Source organism: Myotis davidii, unplaced genomic scaffold, assembly GCF_000327345.1.
Source record: "Myotis davidii unplaced genomic scaffold, ASM32734v1 scaffold165, whole genome shotgun sequence".
NCBI lineage: Eukaryota > Metazoa > Chordata > Mammalia > Chiroptera > Vespertilionidae > Myotis > Myotis davidii.
Window position 1 is genome coordinate 73,602 of NW_006296316.1, and position 18,149 is coordinate 91,750.

The 18,149-nt window shown below is 51.7% G+C and overlaps 1 protein-coding gene across 2 annotated transcripts; it reads left to right on the plus strand.

Annotated features, from left to right (window-relative positions):
- Positions 1–321: 321 nt before the first annotated feature.
- On the plus strand, positions 322–17,057 carry IL1RN (interleukin 1 receptor antagonist). Of its 2 annotated transcripts, XM_006771334.2 has the most exons (5): positions 322–506; positions 12,098–12,149; positions 13,736–13,824; positions 14,783–14,895; positions 15,836–17,057. In XM_006771334.2, exons 1-5 carry the CDS (start codon positions 497–499, stop codon positions 16,046–16,048), a joined length of 477 nt encoding a protein of 158 aa, XP_006771397.1. In that variant the 5' UTR covers positions 322–496; the 3' UTR covers positions 16,049–17,057. The 2 variants fall into 2 exon arrangements, with proteins under 2 accessions (XP_006771397.1, XP_006771396.1); XM_006771333.2 differs by lacking the exon at positions 322–506 and having other exon boundaries at positions 11,867–12,149.
- The last annotated feature ends 1,092 nt before the right edge of the window (positions 17,058–18,149 follow it).

The window sequence follows — 18,149 nt, forward strand, 5'->3', positions numbered from 1 at the left end:
CTCTCTCTCCCTCTCCTTCTTCTCTGAAATCAATAAAAATATATTAAAATGTAAAAATAATAATAAAGAAAGGAATATTGGAGACCTTGTCCGGCTGTTCCCATGTCTGGAGGAGTGGCTGGCACACAGGATCAAGTCGGTCCATATTGTCTGCATGTATGGACCCACACATGAACTGGTGGCAGTCGGGTGGGGTGGGCACACAGGGCCAGCCCCACTGGTCCAGCTCAGGTCCTCACGTGACCTCCCGTATTACGCAGATAAGAACCAGTTTGGCTTCTGCTAGGCTGAGTCACCGCTCTGGCAGCAGGGCCTGGCCAGCCTGTGTGGGTGTGTGGAAGGCAGCTGCTCTCCTGCCTCTCCCCAGGTCTCAGGAGGAAGAGGCAGCTCCCAGGAGGTGCACAGGTACTACCCTGCGTCTTTTCTGCACCGCAGCCCGGCCTGGAGCCAGCGGCTGGAAAACCTCAGAAGACCTCATATTCTCTCAGGTCCACCCATGGCTTCAGGTAAGCTCCTTCCACTCTTGTATTCTTCATCTGAAAAATGGAGAGGAAAATGTCCACCATCGGTGTTTTCCAAATGCTTTCCGGCTCTGGGAAGCAAGCTTCCAGGGAAACAGCAGGGGCGTGGAGCTCCAGGCCTGCCTGGGCGGCCTGGCCACTGCGGAGGCCACAGCGCCACGGGGAGGCCACGCAGCCGTGGTGCCGCCAGCAGGTGAACAGGAGGCTGGCCTGACGGGAGGAACACCTCGGTGCTCTGAGAGTCTATTGTGCATTTCCCCCTGTTGATGGAGACATGGGAATGGGGGAGGCATTTCTGTAAAATGAGAGGAAGGACAGGGTAAGCTCAGAAGAACATGGAGGGAAGCTGGGATGGGCCACAAGATCTGAGGGGTAGCAGAGAGGATGGCGGCTGTCACCAGTTAATTCCAGCAGATCTTGTCCCATGAGAATGCGGGCCCAGGTAGACAGAACTTCTTATTTTTCAAGAGTCAGAGATCCTGAAAAAGATACAGAGACAAAGAAGCATCGAACAGACTGTTAAACTACAGTTTTTAGGCAGGGGCGGGTTGCGGAGGTAAGAGATCAACTGAAGGATTTGTATTCATGTATATAAGCATAACCAATGGACACAGACACTGGAGGTGAGGGGATGAGGGCATGTGCTGGCAGTTATTGGAGGTCTGGGGTAGGTCAATGGGGGGAAAAGGAGACATATGTACTACTATTTGTAATACTTTAAAAAATAAAAAATAAATAAAAAAGAATATCTTACCCTTTGAGACAGCATGAAGGGACCTGGAGAGTATCATGCTAAGTGAAATAAGTCAGTCAGAAAAGGACAAGTATCACATGATCGTACTCATATGTGGAATCTGAGTGACAAAACATGTACAGAGTGGATCCAGAGACATGGGGAAAAAAAAGAGTCAGAGATCTTGATTTTGGTATGTGTAGTATTTTGATTAAATAAAGGGAGCAAATAAAATAGTCTATGGGCTACCGGTTGGCAAGCTCGGGTTAAGATCTGTGTGGGAAAAGAGGTTCCGACTTCAAACTGAACTATGGGTGACAGAAACGAAACCACTTACAATTTGTTTTATATTAGAATAAATATTGATTAAATTATGGGTTTCTTAAAGGCAAGTATTATAGGTTCATGCATTTCATTTTACTTCTGTTGTTTCTCTGTCATGTTAGTCTTTTAAGGTATGTATCCTGTTAATGATAACTCATGAGCTAGAAGAACAATAATAAAACAGCTAAAATATATTTTAAAAAAAGATCTGTGTGGGGCACAGAAAATATCTTAGGATTGGTGGGCTGAGGACGCAGGTTCCAATTCTAAGTTGGCCTCTAATGCATAAACTCTTTTTCCTTCTGGTTCTCACTTGCCTCAATGTCAAGAGGAGGTCGGCCAACTCCGGGGTTTCACGAACACAGTGCAGGTGTACCTCGGTGTATGGTGCATCACTTTGTTGCACTTGGCAGATACTGCATTTTTTACAAATCGAAGGTTTGTGGCAACCCTGCATCCAGCCAGTCTGTCGGCGCCATTTTCCCAACAGCTTTGCTCCCTTCATGTCTCCGTGTCACGTTTTGGCATTGCAATAGTTCAGACTCTTTATTTTCATATGTGTTATGGTGATCTGTGACCAATGATGTTTGCTATCACCATGGTCATTGCTTTTGGCACCACATATAAGACATCAACATTGATAAATGTTGTGAGTGTTCGGACTGCTCCATCTACCGTCTGTTCCCCTATCTCTCTCCCTCTCCTCGGGCCTTTCTAGTCCCTGAGACACAATAATATTGTAATCAGGCCAATTAATAACCTTACAAGTGCCTCCAAGTTCAAGTCGAAAGAAGAGTCGCACACCTCCCCCTGGTGACGATGCTGTGAAGATTGTGGAAATGACAACAAAGGATTTAGGATATCACATATGCTCGGTTGGCAAATAGGCAGCAGGGTTTGAAGGACTAACTCCAGTCCTGAAAGAAGCTCTGCTGTGGGTACCATGCTATCAGGCAGCTCTGCATGCTCCCGAGAAGCTTTTGTGAAAGGAGGAGTCGGTCGAAGTGGCAAACCTCACTGTTGTCTTATTTTAAGAAACTGGACAGCCACCCACCTTCAGCAACCACCACTGATCTGTCAGCGGCCATCAACATCGAAGCAAGACTCTCCACCTGCAAAAAAACTTTGACTTGCTGAAGACTCAGATGATGGTTAGCGTTTTTAGCAGTAAACTGTTTTTAATTGAGGTGTTTTTTAGAGATAATGCTATTGCACCCTTAATAGACTATAGTAGATACATAACGTTCATATGCACAAAAGAAGAGAAAAGTTTGTGTGTCTCACTTCATTGTGGTGTGCGCTTTATCACTGTGGTCTGGGACCAAACCTGCAACATCTCCGAGTGTGTCTGTTGTCGCAAAAGTTTCCATTGGGCTCCCTGCAAACCAGGGGCTCTGCTGAGCTCCTCACATGGTTTATCTTATTTAATCCTGATAACAACCGTGTGGGAAGGACGATCATTGTTCACATTCCATAAGAGGAAACTGGGCCATAGAGAGGTTAGGCAATTTGCTCAAGACCAGGCATGGCTGTAAGGGAAGAGTCTGGCCTGACTGCAGACAGTTTGTTTCCCCACTGTGCTACGCTGCAGGGGCCTGAGACGGAAGGAGACCATGGAAGGAGAAGTGCTTTGTAAACCACAAGGGACTATTCCACAGGAAGCAAGTCCCCACCTTCCCCCAGGGGGCGGAACAGTCTCTAGAGCAGTGGTTCTCAACCTTCTGGCCCTTTAAATACAGTTCCTCATGTTGTGTCCCAACCATAAAATTATTTTCGTTGCTACTTCATAACAGTAATGTTGCTTCTGTTATGAATCGTAATGTAAATATCTGATATGCAGGATGGTCTTAGGCGACCCCTGTGAAAAGGTCGTTCGACCGCCAACGGGGTCGCGACCCACAGGTTGAGAACCGCTGCTCTAGAGTACGGTGTTACTATGTTAGGCCATGGGCCTGTGCGTTTTTCCAGTGTGTAAAGGAGGATGCTGGAACCACTCCCAGACTGTGAAAAAATCACTAGACTGTGAAAAAATCACTGCACCTAAAAATGGTTCCTTCCAAAATATTTTAAACATAGATGCTAACTAAATGTATTTGCACTTGATCTGAACCGAATTCAGGAGACAGTGCATGTAAGCAGAGTGAGAACACCATTTCCTGGGAGGAGGAATCCCTTCTCCAACTAAGGCCAGGGGCCTGGATGGCACCTCTGTGGCCAAGCAGAGGACAGGGCTCTGAGGAGAGAGAACATGGAGAGATGCTTGGTTTGACTAAAGAGCCGGGAGAGCGAGTACAGAGGAGCAGGATGTAGATGGGCCACCCAGTACACAACTTGGGCAAGTCACCCACCTTACTGCGCCTCCGGGCCTCCCTGTACCACTGACTCACGATAAGTCCTTTGTAGGACCCAAGTTTGAAAACAATTTTAAGCTGCTAGATGTTGACTATATAGTGATTACACAGTTGGAGGCAATTAGATATGAATTGATAAATTAAAAATTAATTGATCACTACTATATCTACTATGGTCTCTTTTCTTGAGTGGAAAATTTAAATTTGGGGGGCACTCTTATGTGCTTTATCTATATGTCCATTTATCTAGTAAAACGGACCACATCTCTGCTACTCAAAACACGCTAAACAGCCTTAGCCAGTGTGGCTCAGTGGTTGGAATGTTGTTCAGTGCACCAAAGGGTTGCAGGTTCAATTCTTGATCAGGGCACATACCCAGGTTGGGGGTCTGATTCCAAGTCAGGTGCATAAGGGAGACAACTAATCTATGTTTCTCTCTCACATCAATGTTTCTCTCTCTCTCTCTCTCTCTCTCTCTCTCTCTCTCTCTGTCTGTCTCTCTTCCTCTCTCTATAAAAAAATCAATAAAAACATATCCTCTGATGAGGATTAAAACAAAAACAAAACAAATAAAAAACCCACGCTGAACAGGCAAGATACAATGCTTGTGAATTGTACCTACAATTTGGGGCATCAGCCACCAGATGGCGATAGCACTTTTTAAGGGCTCCTGTAATATGGTGACCATATCAGTTTTCCAAGGACTGAGGAGTCCCCAAGATGTGGGACTTTCAGTACCAATACTGGGGAAGTCCTGGAAAGACCAGGGCAAGTGGCCACCCTAGTCTGTAAGCAGGTAAAGAGCTTTCTCTTTAGCACATGTAAGGTTTTAGAACCATCCTTTCCTTACCAAAACAAAACAAAACACTAACATTTCAAAGTAATTATGGAATAAACTGTTGGTCTGCAAGATCTGAGTTGAAACTGAAAGGAACACTGTAAGAACAAATGTAATTCTTGCTTCTGTGAACTGTGATATGAAGCAGAGAAGAAAAGCCAGCTGCCACAGTGGCAGCACAGCAGTGTCTGGTTGAGTATAGGAGCTGGGTTCAAATCCTGCCTCTGCCAGGACCCGGGCAAGTGATTTAATCTTTCTGAGCATTGATTTCTTTTTCTTTTAAAAAAAATACATTTTATTGATTTTTTACAGAGAAGAAGGGAGAGGGATAGAGAGTTAGAAACATCCATGAGAGAGAAACATCTATCAGCTGCCTCCCGCACACCTCCTACTGGGGATGTGCCTGCAACCAAGGTACATGCCCTTGACCGGAACCGAACCTGGGACCTCACAGTCCGCAGGCCCATACTCTATCCACTGAGAAAACTGGTCAGGGCTGAGCGTTGATTTCTTATCCTACAGAGTGAGTGTATGTATTTGCCACTCTCAAAGGTGTGTGTAAACGTGCCCGCCTTGCACAGCTTGTTGTTGTCATGTTGTGAGGACCACATGAGATCTGTATGAGAAAGGAGCAGTAGGCAGGGATGGCTCCACTTCCCCAAGTGCCCATTCCTCTCCTTCTGCCTGGAAGAAGCTGCCTCATAAAGCTTCTCATCAGAACCAAGACGGCAAGAGCAAACATGTCCCTCTGGGAACCCGAGATACCTAGGCTTAACAAGAACAGCTTGCAGTGCAGATCCACATCAAACCCAGAAGCTGCTGGCCCAAACCCATCGTGGAAGAAGCTGAGCAAAGACTTCCTGTCGGGTGAGCACTTAGACCTGGAAGGAGAGAGGATTCCTATAGCAGCGATTGTAACAGTCGGCTTCACACACACACACACACACACACACACACACACACACACACGCTCCCGATTGCCCTTCACCGGCTGGACAGCAGATGTGGCCACCCTGATGCTGCGGCCGGGGGGCAGAGATGCCCAGGAGCATCTGACCAGCTACTGCTGGGAGCTTCCAATAAGCTGCTGATTTGGTTAAAATGGACTTGGCTACCCGGCAGGGCTGGGGTGTTGAGGACCGATGGAGGGACACCTCTCCCACCTGGCAACTGTCAAAATGTTCTCTGTATCTGTGTCTGCTTCTGCTTGCTCATTTGTTTTTGTTTTTCAGATTCAATTGTTGATAGCTATGCATTTATTGCCCTTTTATTATTCGTTTTTTTATCTTTTCTTATTATTATTTTTAAAGAAGACCCTTTAATAGTTCATGTAATATTGGTTTGGTGGTGATGAACCAACTACTTTAGCTGTTTCCTGTCTGGGAAACGCTTTATCTGCCCTTGGATTCTAAATGATAGCTTTGCTGTGTGGAGTAATCTTGGGTGTAGATCCATGCTTTTCATCATTTTGAATAATTTCTTTCCAATCCCTTCTGGTCTGCAAAATTTCTGCTGATAGTTTTATGGGAGCTTTCTTGTAGATCAGCGGTTGCCAACCTTTCAGACTTCACGGACCAACAGTGGTCCCTAGACCACCGATTGGAGACTGCTGTCATAGATAGCTGTCTTTCTCTTGCCGCTTTTAAGATTCTCTCTTTGGCATCAGCCCTCACACTGAAGGGTCTTGGGTTAGATTCCCAGTTAAGGGCACACACCTGGGTTGCAGGTTTGATCCCTGGCCCCTATTGGGGTGTGTGCAGAAAGCAACAAATTGATATGTCTCTCTCACATTGATGTTTCTCCCTCTCTCTCTCCCCCTCCTTCCCTCTCACTAAGTTTCTTAATGTTCTCACTAAGTCCCTTGAGCATCCTTATAGCCATTGTTTTGTACTCTGTATCTGGTGGTTTGTTTGCCTCCATTTCACTTAGTTCTTTTTCTAGAGATTTCTCCTGTTCTTTCATTTGGGACCTGTTTGTCTCCGCATTTTGTCTGCTTCCCAATGTCTGTTTCTATGCATTAGGTAGAGCTGCTACGTCTCCCAGATTTGGTAGAGTGGCCTTGTAAGGTAGGTGTCCTGTAAGGCCCAGTGGCACAGCCTTCCCAGTCACCTGAGCTGGGTGCTCCAGGTGTGCACTGTCCTGTTGTAGTTGAGCCTTGATTGCTGTTTGAGGCACTGGGAGGGATTGACCCCCAGGCCAAGTGTCGGCAAGGATCAGCTGCGACGATAGTGGAGTTGCCGCTGTGCAGATGTTGACTGTATGAAGCAGGACTTGCTTCAGTGAGGCTTTGGTGCCCACCAAGTGTAGCCCTTGATGAGTCACTCATGGAGGTGGTAGGGTTATAATCCAGTGTGGTCAGAAGTTGTCCACTAGGCGCACTGGCTTTGGGGCTTCCTGGGAGGTGCAAAGCCAGCCATCACTTGTGCACTACCTAGGCCACCCAACACGAGCTACAGAGCAATCTGTAAATGGCTACCATTTATGCTGGGCTTGAAGGTACCCAGACAGGTCAAGTTACGAACCAAGGCTACTACTGCTGGTGCCAGGCCCGGGGCCGCTTAGCGAGAGGTACGGGCATGTCAAGACCAGATGCTGCTTATTAGAAAGATATTAGGAGAGTCCAAAGCATCAGGCGGAAGAGGCCATTTGCATGGAAAGCCACTGGAAACAGTGTTGGTGGGCCCACAGGTTAGGTGGGGCAAACAGTCTGAGCCACGTAGGTGAAATTCAGATATTGTGCCTGCCTGTTGGCTCTGGGGTTGTGGTGGGGGCCAGAAAAGGAGAAGTGGCCTCATCCAGGACTTTTGTCTGACAGAAACTGACCCCCTTCCCCTCCCCCCACTTTCACCCTGAAGCCAGACAATTCAGTTTCTGAATTTGTCCTTGTTTCCGTTCAAATTGCTGACCCAGTGCTGGAGCTCAGAGGGAGTGGGTCCAAGTAAATCCATATGTGGGCCCTTTGAGAGGAACTGCCTGGTACTCCAGCAGCCTCCATCTCAGCCACAATCCCCACTGGTTTTTACAGCCAGAAGTTATGGGGACTTCTCTTCCTGGCTCTGGAACCCTGGGCTGGTAGGCCTGGTGTGAGATTGGGACACCTCGCTTCTCAAGAGGGACCTTCGCAGCCAAGACATGGCTTCCTCTTTTATTTTACTTTTCTCTTATATTTTTAAAAATATTTTTTAAATTGATTTCAGAGAGGAAAGAAGAGAGAGAGAGACAGAAGCATCAATGATGAGAGAGAATCATTGGTTGGCTGCCTCCTGCATGCCCCACACTGGGGATCCAGCCCACAACTCCAGCATGTGCCCTGACCAGGAATTGAACTGTGACCTCCTGGTTCATAGTTCGACATTTGACCAATGAGCCATACCGGCCAGGCTGTGGCTTCTCCTTTAAATCCCTAGTTGTGGGACATCTATTCAGCTGGATTTCAGGCGGTTCTGAATGACGGTTGTTCTGTAGTTTAGTTGTAATTTTGATGTGGTTGTGGGAGGATTGGCGGACTGCATTTAGCTACACCACCATCTTGACCGGAAACGTTCTGGCCGAGGCTTTGAGGAACTGCAAAGGCCCCGCGAGTCGGAGCTCGGCATCGGGGCCTTTCCCCGTTTACTGCACTGAATGCACCTGCTGGTTTCAAAAGCCGTGGCTGGTCTGTGAACAGGCTCCTGGGGCTTGGGGATGAGGAGGATAACATTTGCCTTTATCTCCCACTGAGGAGGAGGGGCCTGGATAAACGCCGCAGGTTTGGGCTGGGACCCTGGAGGATGAGGAGCAGTCTGCACAGTGACTGCGTCATCTCCAGCCCTGCCTCGGGGAAGGGCACCTGGGCTGCAGCGCCCTGGCCTCACCGCCCAGTGGAACGAAAGTGAATCGTCTCTGGATAAAGACAACTTCATCCAGAGCCTCATTGATCCCAACAGCGTTTGCTATACGGTGTCCAGCAGTCAGCAGCCCGTTGTCAGGCACAGACAAGGCAACCTGCGCAGGAATGAAACAGACAATAGGAAAAGGCCCAGTGGAGCTCCAACGAGGGAGTTATCAGGAGCAGCCTTTACACGAACCACAAATAAAATGTTGAAAATGTAAAAGACAAGATGGAAACTTTGGGCGGAGAACTAGAAACTACAAGAAAGGAACCAAATGTAAACTGTAGAACGGAAAGACGCAATGAACTGAAACTGAGAAAGAGATGGCGTTCGTGTGAATGTCGCCGTGCTGAACACTGTATGGGCATCGACTCCCAGGGCTCACCCTGGAGACCTGCCTACTGCCACTCCTGGGACGTGGACAGCCTGGTGTTCCTGTCTCTCTGTAAGTGGGACTTGGTCGGTTCTGCTGTCACAAGTGTCCAGTCGGGGAGGGCTCAGCGTGGAAGACACTCGACATACCTGTGATGCCTGCAGCTCAGAGAGAGGGACAAGAGGCAGCTGGGAGGGCCAAGTCCACTGTGTGATGTGGTCATTGATCTTAATTCAGGAAGCAGCGTGAGGGACTGAGCACTACAACTGAGAATAAGTTTAGTCAGAGGTTTCCTGTGGGCAGAAATCGTAGGGACATCAACTGTCTTAAGACGGAACCAAGAGTGGAACTGTGGCCAGAAGCGTGAGTAGAGGAGGGAGCTGCCCCTCCCCCTGCTTCCTCCCACACCAGGGAGTGAGGGCCGGAGTGCAGGGCAGTGTAGACGGTCAGGGGCACTGTGATTGCCCTCACCCACTTTACCTGGGATGGAAAGTACACTCAATAACAATTTATTGTTTGAGTGTTTCCTCTGTGACCAGGTCAGGGCTAAGTACGCCACGTGCAGCACTTCAGTCCACATAGCGACCCATGACAAGGTGTCTGCTAGTCGCCCAGCTAACGGATAATGAAACTTGGACCGGGAGAGCTTGGGCACATACTTGTCCTGGCGGCCCAGCTCAGGAATGACGAAGGAGGACGCAGCTTAGGTTGCCTGACTTCAAGTCGGGCCCAAAGGCCTGTGGGCCACTTCTCGGGTGCAGTGGGCCAAGGACACACATGTGGGAAAGGTGGGAACCCAGGCTTCAGCTTTCCAGGAGAGATCTGTCTCTGAATTTGGGTTGGGGGCCGAGGAACATACCCAGGAACCAAACTGTGGGCAGGACCTTGACTGTGGGTTCATGCACAGCACCTCCTTCAAGCAGCCCTCCCTAAAACTAACAAAAACTAATCGCTCCCTGGCCCTCAAAGACAGATACCATTTCTCAAATGTGCTGTGGAGGGTCAATGACTCCCACCAACTCAAAGGCTGTGGCAACAGAGCAGGGCAGGTACGAGCCATCTGCCTCCCCAAGCAAACGCTCATGGTGGTGATACAGTTTTTTTCAGAAATATTCCATTTGTTCTCATGAGGAGCTCTTTAAAGATTTGGGAAGTTCTTTTGTAGCCTTCCTCTTTATTTTTTTATTGATGCGTAATTGACATATACTGATTTCGCGTGTAGGACAGTGATTTGCCTGTCACCACACATGGTTTTACTACATAATTTTTTTTTCTTGTGATAAGAACTTTTAAGATTTATTCTCTTAGCAACTTTCAAATATACGGAGTGACCTCCCCTTTGAAGGATTTATCCTCATTTGGACATAGATTCTGATTTGTTGATTAAAAATAAAGTCAGACCCATCCCATGGACGGCTGCAGGAGGCTGGCCCTGGCTGGACGTCCTGTCAGTGCCACTGACGAGCTGTGTGACTTGGGCAGGTCCCCCTTCCTTCCTGGGCCTTCTGGGTCTTCTTCCAAACAGTGGCTGGGAGATGGGGGGACTGCCACGCTTCCCCCAGGCCTGAGACACTGAGACCTGTTTCTGCACCGACATGTATTCCCATCACTCAGGCCACAGAGAACCCTTCCTGCCTTTGTTCTTTCCATAAACACCAGTGTGCTTACCTTTCTCCTCGGTCTCTAGAAGGCAAGAATGCAATAAGGAAGGGAATTTGTGCTTATTACTGCCCACTCTGGACCGGAACTCTCCCTTCCCTACTGCCTTCCCTCTCGTCTCCCCCCCACCCCTCCCTTCCCTTCCCTTTGCTTCCTTCCTCCCCTCCCTCCTCACACTGTGGGGAAGACATGAGAGGCCTCATTCTGAATGTGAGGAGGCAGAGGCTGCAATCAGTGAAGTGACTTGTTCAAGGCCACACGGGGCTGAGGGCGAGGGGCAGGGGGAATTTGGACCCATTTCTGACCCGGGGCTGAGTCCCCCCAGTGCCCCAGGACCATAACCTCAGAGAGTGGACGGCAGGAGCAGGGCTGGTGTCAAAGCCCCTTCCAGGCAGCTGGCTCTGGAGCAGGAGTGGCAACCTGCAGGCAAAGCCGCCACGCGGTTCTGTACATAAAGTCACACGGAACTCACCCAGCTTTTCAGTTACGCACTGTTTACTGCCTTTGAACTACAACTCCGAGTTGAGAAATCGCAAGACTGCGTGGCCCACAAACCCTAAAAAGTTTACTATTTGGTCCTTTTTACAGGACGTTCACAGCCCTGGTCCAGAGTCCAGCTAGGTCGTCCCTCCTTCTGTGGACACCACGTGACAGGAGACGGTCCCTGTGCTCAGCCCTGGCACTCGGCATTAGGAAAGGGGACATTTTTACTCGGATTCATGGTTTTTTAAAAATTGAATTTATTGGGGTGACGTTGAGGTGAAACCTATATAGGTTTCAAGTGTACAAGTCAACAAAACCTCCTCTGCACACTGCATCCTGCACACATCCCCCCCAGCAATGTCTCTCCCTTTGCCCCCCTTCTCCCAGCCTCCAACCCCCCTTCCCTCTGGCCATCACCACACTGTTGTGTGTGTCCTTGGGCTATGCATGTACGCTCTTCAGCTAATTCCCATCCCCTTCCTTCATCCAGCCCCGCCCCCTCCCCTCTGACAGCTGTCTGTCAGTCTTTCATCCAGCCATGCCTCAGGTTCTTCACATCTGCGTTAGGTTGGCCAACAGTCCCCGGCCACCTGTCAGGCAGATGACGGTGTTTGGTGATGGTTGTGCTTTTCTTCCCAGGAGCTCAGTGAAGGGAAATGGAGATCTCCATTTTGGGGAAATTACACTGGGGAAAAGGGGAGGGATGGTTACAACACTGTGTTGCGACACCCAGCAGGCCTGACCGTGACAACAGCAAGGTTTCTCTTTTTGGAAATGTGAGGGCATTTCCGTTTCTGCTGGTGTGGTGAGTGGCTACCTTCTTTATAAGCAGCTCCTCCGGCCCAGAATGGCAGTCCTTGTTGCACGAGGCGCCCCGGGATGGCAATCTGCAGGTGCCCCCTCAGTCACCTAATCTCTCTCCTCCTCTTCCTGTTCCCTTCAGAGACAGCCTGCCGCCCCTCAGGCAGGAGGCCCAGCAAGATGCAAGCCTTCAGGTAAGGCCGGCGGCGGAGGAGGCGGGGGACGTGCTACAGCCCTCGCGTTTCTGTCGGGCGGGAAAGGGACGTCCATTATTGCACAAAGCGGCTGCCACGTGCGAAGCCTGCAGGACTTGTGTTTCAAAATGTCCCAGATGTGCAAGCGTGGCTGCCTCTGAGGCCTGCCTGCCTGGCTTTTCCAGACACCCTGGCAACTCAGCAGGTGACAGACACGTGCCCAAGAGCCTGGCTGGGGTGTGGCCTGGGTGTGCTGGGCGAAGAAGCAGAGAGGGCGCCGGGGCAGGGTGGCCCTTGGTTCTAGATGGTGGTTAGCAGTGTCTGTCTGTGCTCACGGTGGCAGATCCTGACTCCCGGGCCTCAGTTTCCCCACCTGTGACAGGGGGTTTCCAGTGACTCCTGCCTGCCTGAGAGGTTGTGAAGGTCACACTGTGACCGTGCTCTGTGAACTATAACGTGCCCCCAAGGTGTTGTGATCTTTAGCAATTGGGTCAGGAGCTTTGTGAGACATCACCATCACTGCTGTGCAGATGACAGGCTGCGACACGTCTGCACACGCCCTCTGCCCTGCTACCCAGGACTGAGCTGGGCTGGGTCACTTCACCCCCAGCGCTGGGTGTCTCTGGCACGGGCTGCAGGTCAGACTGTGTGCGTGCGAATCCAGAGGGGGAGGTTGGCTCTGCCTCCTCCTGTGGTGGGGAGCTCCAGGAGATGTCCCCGGAGGCTCCAGTCAGGGCTGTTAGTCCCTTGAGATGGACACTCCTCCAGAACTAGAATAATTACAAAAGGTCAAATGCATCCACGTGCAAAGAACTTTTCTTTGCCTGACCACCCACCCACCCAGCGCGTGGGCTCCTCAAAGCCCCCTGGGGAGGGGGGGGTGTCAGCTGCCTTTCATAGGACAGGAGACAACAAGGCACAGGCCACAGTCGGGCTGGTGGGCAGCAGGGAGTGGAGGGCCCTCCAGTGGACGGGCCCTTTGCCAAGAAGAAAGGACCAGGAGCCAGAAACAGGCACCTGGGTGAGCTGGACGGGACGCTGTCCCTGCCAGACCCGGCACAGGCCCTGGTGGTGGAGGACAGGCTCTGGGACAGGCCCCTGCAGTTGCTACAAGGTCCTCTGTGCCTTAAAATACAGCATTCTGCGGTGGCCACTGCTCTCAGATGACTCTAAGTGTACATTTAAATGAATAGTTAATAAAAATGAATTAATAAAAGTAAAATCAAACTTAAAAATGCAGATCCTCAGGCGCACCACCTTCCAGGAGCTCAGTAGCCATGATGGCTGGTGGCCCAAGTGGGGCAGGGGACGGACTCTGTGCCTCGGCAGGCCTATTGGCAGGGCCGCCCCGGGGCTGAGGTCCAGGCGCTGGTCCCAGGAACCCGTGGAGGAGAACAGGGCGAGGAACGGGCCTGTCTCCTGTCCGGGACCACCTCAGTTGCCTCCTCATGCCCTGAGTGTGGGAAATACCACTCCCCGGCAGAAAGTTGGGTGCAGACTCAGCGAGCTCCGGGAGACACAAGAAGGGGCTGAGCCCAGGGCCGGGCTCAACCTTGTCCAGTACAGCGGGCCCTTTCGCTTTTCAGAATCTGGGACGTTAACCAGAAGACCTTCTACCTGAGGAACAACCAACTAGTCGCCGGCTACTTGCAAGGACCAAATACGAAACTAGAAGGTGAGTGGCTGCCAGGAACGCCGATGTGCGGCTGCTGGGTCACGGCCTGGGTCTGCTGCGCTGGTGCTGTGGCCTCTGTGACATCCTGGTCCCGCTGGGGAGGCTGGGCCACTGGAGGGCACAGTTGAGGGCAGGGAGGGGGAGATATAGCTGGGGAGCCTCCACCTTCAGGCACCGTGGTCCCAGGGCCACAGCTCCGGGAGGTGGAGGTGTGGGGGTGGCACAGGGCAGAAGGCTAGGCTGAGACCTTGCCTTCCTCCTGTGCCCAGTCAGCCCCGCGTCCCTGAGGTTTAAACTCTCACTCGCTCCCACAGTGAACACAGCACACAGGCTGGGCTGTGTGCCTTCCTGTGCACACATCAGCAAGCTCCAGGCCAGGTCCTAAATAAGCCAGATGGACTCGGGCAGCCACCCAAGTCTATTCCTCAGTTTCCCTTTAGTACAATGAGGGGGGGCAGATGACGTGGTGGGAGAGCTTCACCGTTGGCCTTCTGGGAAGCTCCCACAACCTGTTGGCCGGCTTGGCATCCCCTCCATCTCCTCACCCTGCCTCCCCTGCTCTCCATGCTCCGTACCGCCCCCGCCCCAACCAGGGCAAGACCCGCTTCCAGTCCTGGTATTGCTCCTAATAAACACGCTGAAGCAGAAAGGCGTGGCTTTTACTGGGACATGGCCCATGAGCAGCACACTGTTGACCTGGCGCTCAGGTCTCCGGGGATTGAGAGAAGATAGAAATCAGGTGGAGCAGAACCCAGGCGACTTGGCCTGGAGGAGCAGCTAGGTGGCTGCTCTTGATTGGCTCTCCTGCTTGGAAGCAGACCAGAACAATGGGGCCCCACTGTCCTTAGGACCTTGGGTTTAGTCAGGAGGACAGAGGAGCCCCGGGAAGCATCCATGCTCTTTTCCATTGGTGCCTTCTCTTCTCTACAAGCTGACCTTGCCCTCTGCTCTTCCCCAGAGAAGATAGACGTGGTGCCTGTCGAGCCCCACACTGTGCTCCTGGGCATCCATGGCGGGAAGCTGTGCCTGGCCTGTGTCAAGGCTGGCGATGAGATCAGGCTCCAGCTGGAGGTAAGCACCTGCCTGCTAACAGCCACCCCAACCATGAGCGACTCCATGTGCTCTTCCTGTGGGCTGTCTGGGGTCTGCAGGGCTGTTCTGTTTCACGTGGGCTGGCTGGGCCGGTCCTGTAGGTGCATCCAGCAAGGAGCTCGGCTGCTGGCTTCTCACAAGAATTATTCCAAAATCACAGCACTTAATAAATATCTGCGTGCATCACACTGCTTGTCCCCTTGGCCAAAGCCCGTCACGTGGCTGAGTCTGCCTCAGTGGGGGAGGGAGCGACACAGGGGTGGGCACCAGGAGGAGGCTCATTTGGGGACCTCGATCTGGATGCTGCTCTCTTGTCCAAGGGCCTCCAACCCACAGAGACTTGGCCTCTTTCAGTAAAGCTCCATGCAGACTTCTCTCTCCCAGTCCTGGTCTACTCAGACCCAGGGGCTGACATGCCATCTGGGCCCTGCATGTCTTAGTCCCAAGCAGTGTTCATAGACTGCCCTCAGAAAAGATGGCTCTGTCTCGGGAGAGTGCTGGGACACATCTTAACCCAATGTAACCTTAGTCCAGTGGCCATAACCGTGGCACTGTCCCCTTGCTCCACTCCCGGCAGGGTGACTGCCTGCTGGGTGGGGTAGAGATGGCAGCATCAAATGGACTACAATGCTCTGCTCACCTTCTGCACTGCCCCCTCCTTAGAGGCACAGACCCAACTGAACTCAGCCTCCAAAGGCCTGGGCCCCTGCTGATGGGGCCATGTGTTCATTAAACTCTCTGAGCCCTGGCCAGAGCGGCCAGATTTTCCCAAGCCAAGGTGTGTCCATGGGCCATCTGGTCTCCCACAGGCTCTGCAGTCAGCGTCCCCCTGGAATGTCCTGGGAAGCCCGGGGCCCCTGTGGTGGGTGGAGGGGCAGGTGGCACAGGAGCGCTTACCTGCTCACCTCTTGGCTTCCAGGAGGTCAACATCACTGACCTGAGCAAGACCACGGAGCAGAACAAGCGCTTCACCTTCATCCGTTCCGACAGCGGCCCCACCACCACCTTCGAGTCGGTCGCCTGCCGCGGCTGGTTCCTCTGCACAGCCCTGGAGGCCGACCAGCCCGTCAGCCTCACCAATGAGCCCCGGGAGGCGGTCAGGGTCACCAAGTTCTACTTCCAGCAGGACTAGTGGTGCTGTCACTCTGCCCTAGGCCAGCACATCCAGGCTCCGGACACCCCTCTGCCCTGCCCAGGGTCCCAGCCTGGGGGGGGGGCAGGGAGTAGCAATGGCAGGTGGGCCCCCCAAAGGAACTGAGGAACCTGGTGTCCAACTCCGTCTCCAGCCCCTTAGCTGCTGCAACCTTCATGCCGCCCCAAGTGGTCTCTCTGAAGGGCAACTGGGACCACAATGTGGCTTCACGCCCTTCCTGCAGCATCACCTGTGCCTTCCGGATAGCAGCCGGGACACCTGCCAGACTGGACACCCTCTGCTCCCCCCTCCCAGCTCCCTGCCTGCCCACTTTCCACGCCCAGGTCCAAGAAGCCACTCACTCACCTCCCACCAAGTGTCTCCCAAACCTTGTTTGCAAACCTTGGGATAGCAGCGCTTTTAGGGTCCGTGGCTAAATGAAAAATAAGGATTTCACGGTATTTTAAAGGACCACTGTATCCAATTGTAAAATGCTTTATTTGGGGATTGTGCCCTTCCTGGAAGGGGGTGGGAGAGCAAAACATCCATGTGTTTGTGAAAAACTATGATGAAAGCAAGTCTCCTTTTTTTTTTCGTTCTTATTGTTGTAATACCCTAACCGGTAAAATGAGAAGTTAATGTACCAGGGTGCCTAATTTTTTTCTTTCTGAAACGTTCCTGTAAGTCTGGACCCCACTGCCCTGGCCCAAGCACCATCTGTACTCCAGGCCTCCCCCAGCGGCTGGCAGTGCTCCCAGCACAGCTGGCCCGGGGTCCTCCTCTCCCTCCGAAGACAGAGACGCCTGATCATCTCAGCACTTCCACGCGGAGGCTGGTCTGAGAGGCCTGGTGTCTGGGTGCCGCCAGCCTGGAGCAGGGACAGGGACTTGAGTATGTCAGCTCCTCGCAGGGCTGTGTGTGGCGGCCCTTATGTGCTGTCTGTGTCCAGTGGAAAGTTCCCTGTTCCCTGCCCCTTAAGCTCTGTTTTACAATAAAACCTTAAAAACGCGTCTACTTTGCTGGCTGTGTCCATGGCGCCTGGCTCGGGGCAGAGAGTGCTGGGAAACAGGATCTCCAAGGGGAACATTGCATTGGGCTCAGGAGGTGGGTGCGCTAGACCCTAGGAAGGACTGCTCATCAGCTGTCCCTCAGCTAATCGTCAGGCGGGCAGGGAGTGCGTCCCGCTCCTGCCGGGAGTCCTGGACTCAGGCCCCAGCGGGCCCTGGCTGCTTGCTTGGTCCAGAAGAGTGGTGGCTTTGATCTGGTTCTAAAGAGGGCTACTTGGGTCCCTCTCCCAGGTGCCTGGGAAGGAGCCCCACATCACCCTGCTCATAAACCCGACTTCCTGCCCAGCTTTATTTGAGGAGGAGCTCTCATTGCAAAGAGCAAACTGCATTCAGCAGATTGAAAGGCAACCGATTGGAGAAAATTGTCACGATATTATCTAGGTCTTAGATCCTGTGTGTGACGACAATGAGGCCCAGGAGGTTGGCCATCTCAGTTTCTCTTCCTTGTGTGAAAGGAGGACTATACACGGGTGAACCGAGATGATGCGGGTGAAATGCCGTGTGTGCTAAAAGGGCGTGGGATGTTGATATGTCTTCAGTCCTGATGAAAGGAGGAAGTTCAAGGCAGAAACCCTTCAAGGCTGAACGGTCACAGCAGCAGCGAACACGTGACTCTGCAGCCATCCTGCCCTTCAAAGGCTTATGCAGTGAGGGTAGTTCAAGGCAAGACAGGGCACAGCCACCCACGCAAGCCCTGGGACTCTGGAGCCATTTGCTGTCTGCATGTGTGCCCTGGATGAGATAAGCAGTGGTTCTCAACCTTCCTAATGCCGCGACCCTTTAATACAGTTCCTCATGTTGTGGTGAACCCCAACCATAAAATTATTTTCGTTGCTACTTCATAACTGTAATTTTGCTCCTGTTATGAATCGTCATGTAAATATCTGATATGCAGGATGTATTTTCATTGTTACAAATTGAACATAATTAAAGCATAGTGATTCATCACAAAACAATATGTAATTATATATGTGTTTTCCGATGGTCTTAGGCGACCCCTGTGAAAGGGTCGTTTGACCCCCAAAGGGGTCGTG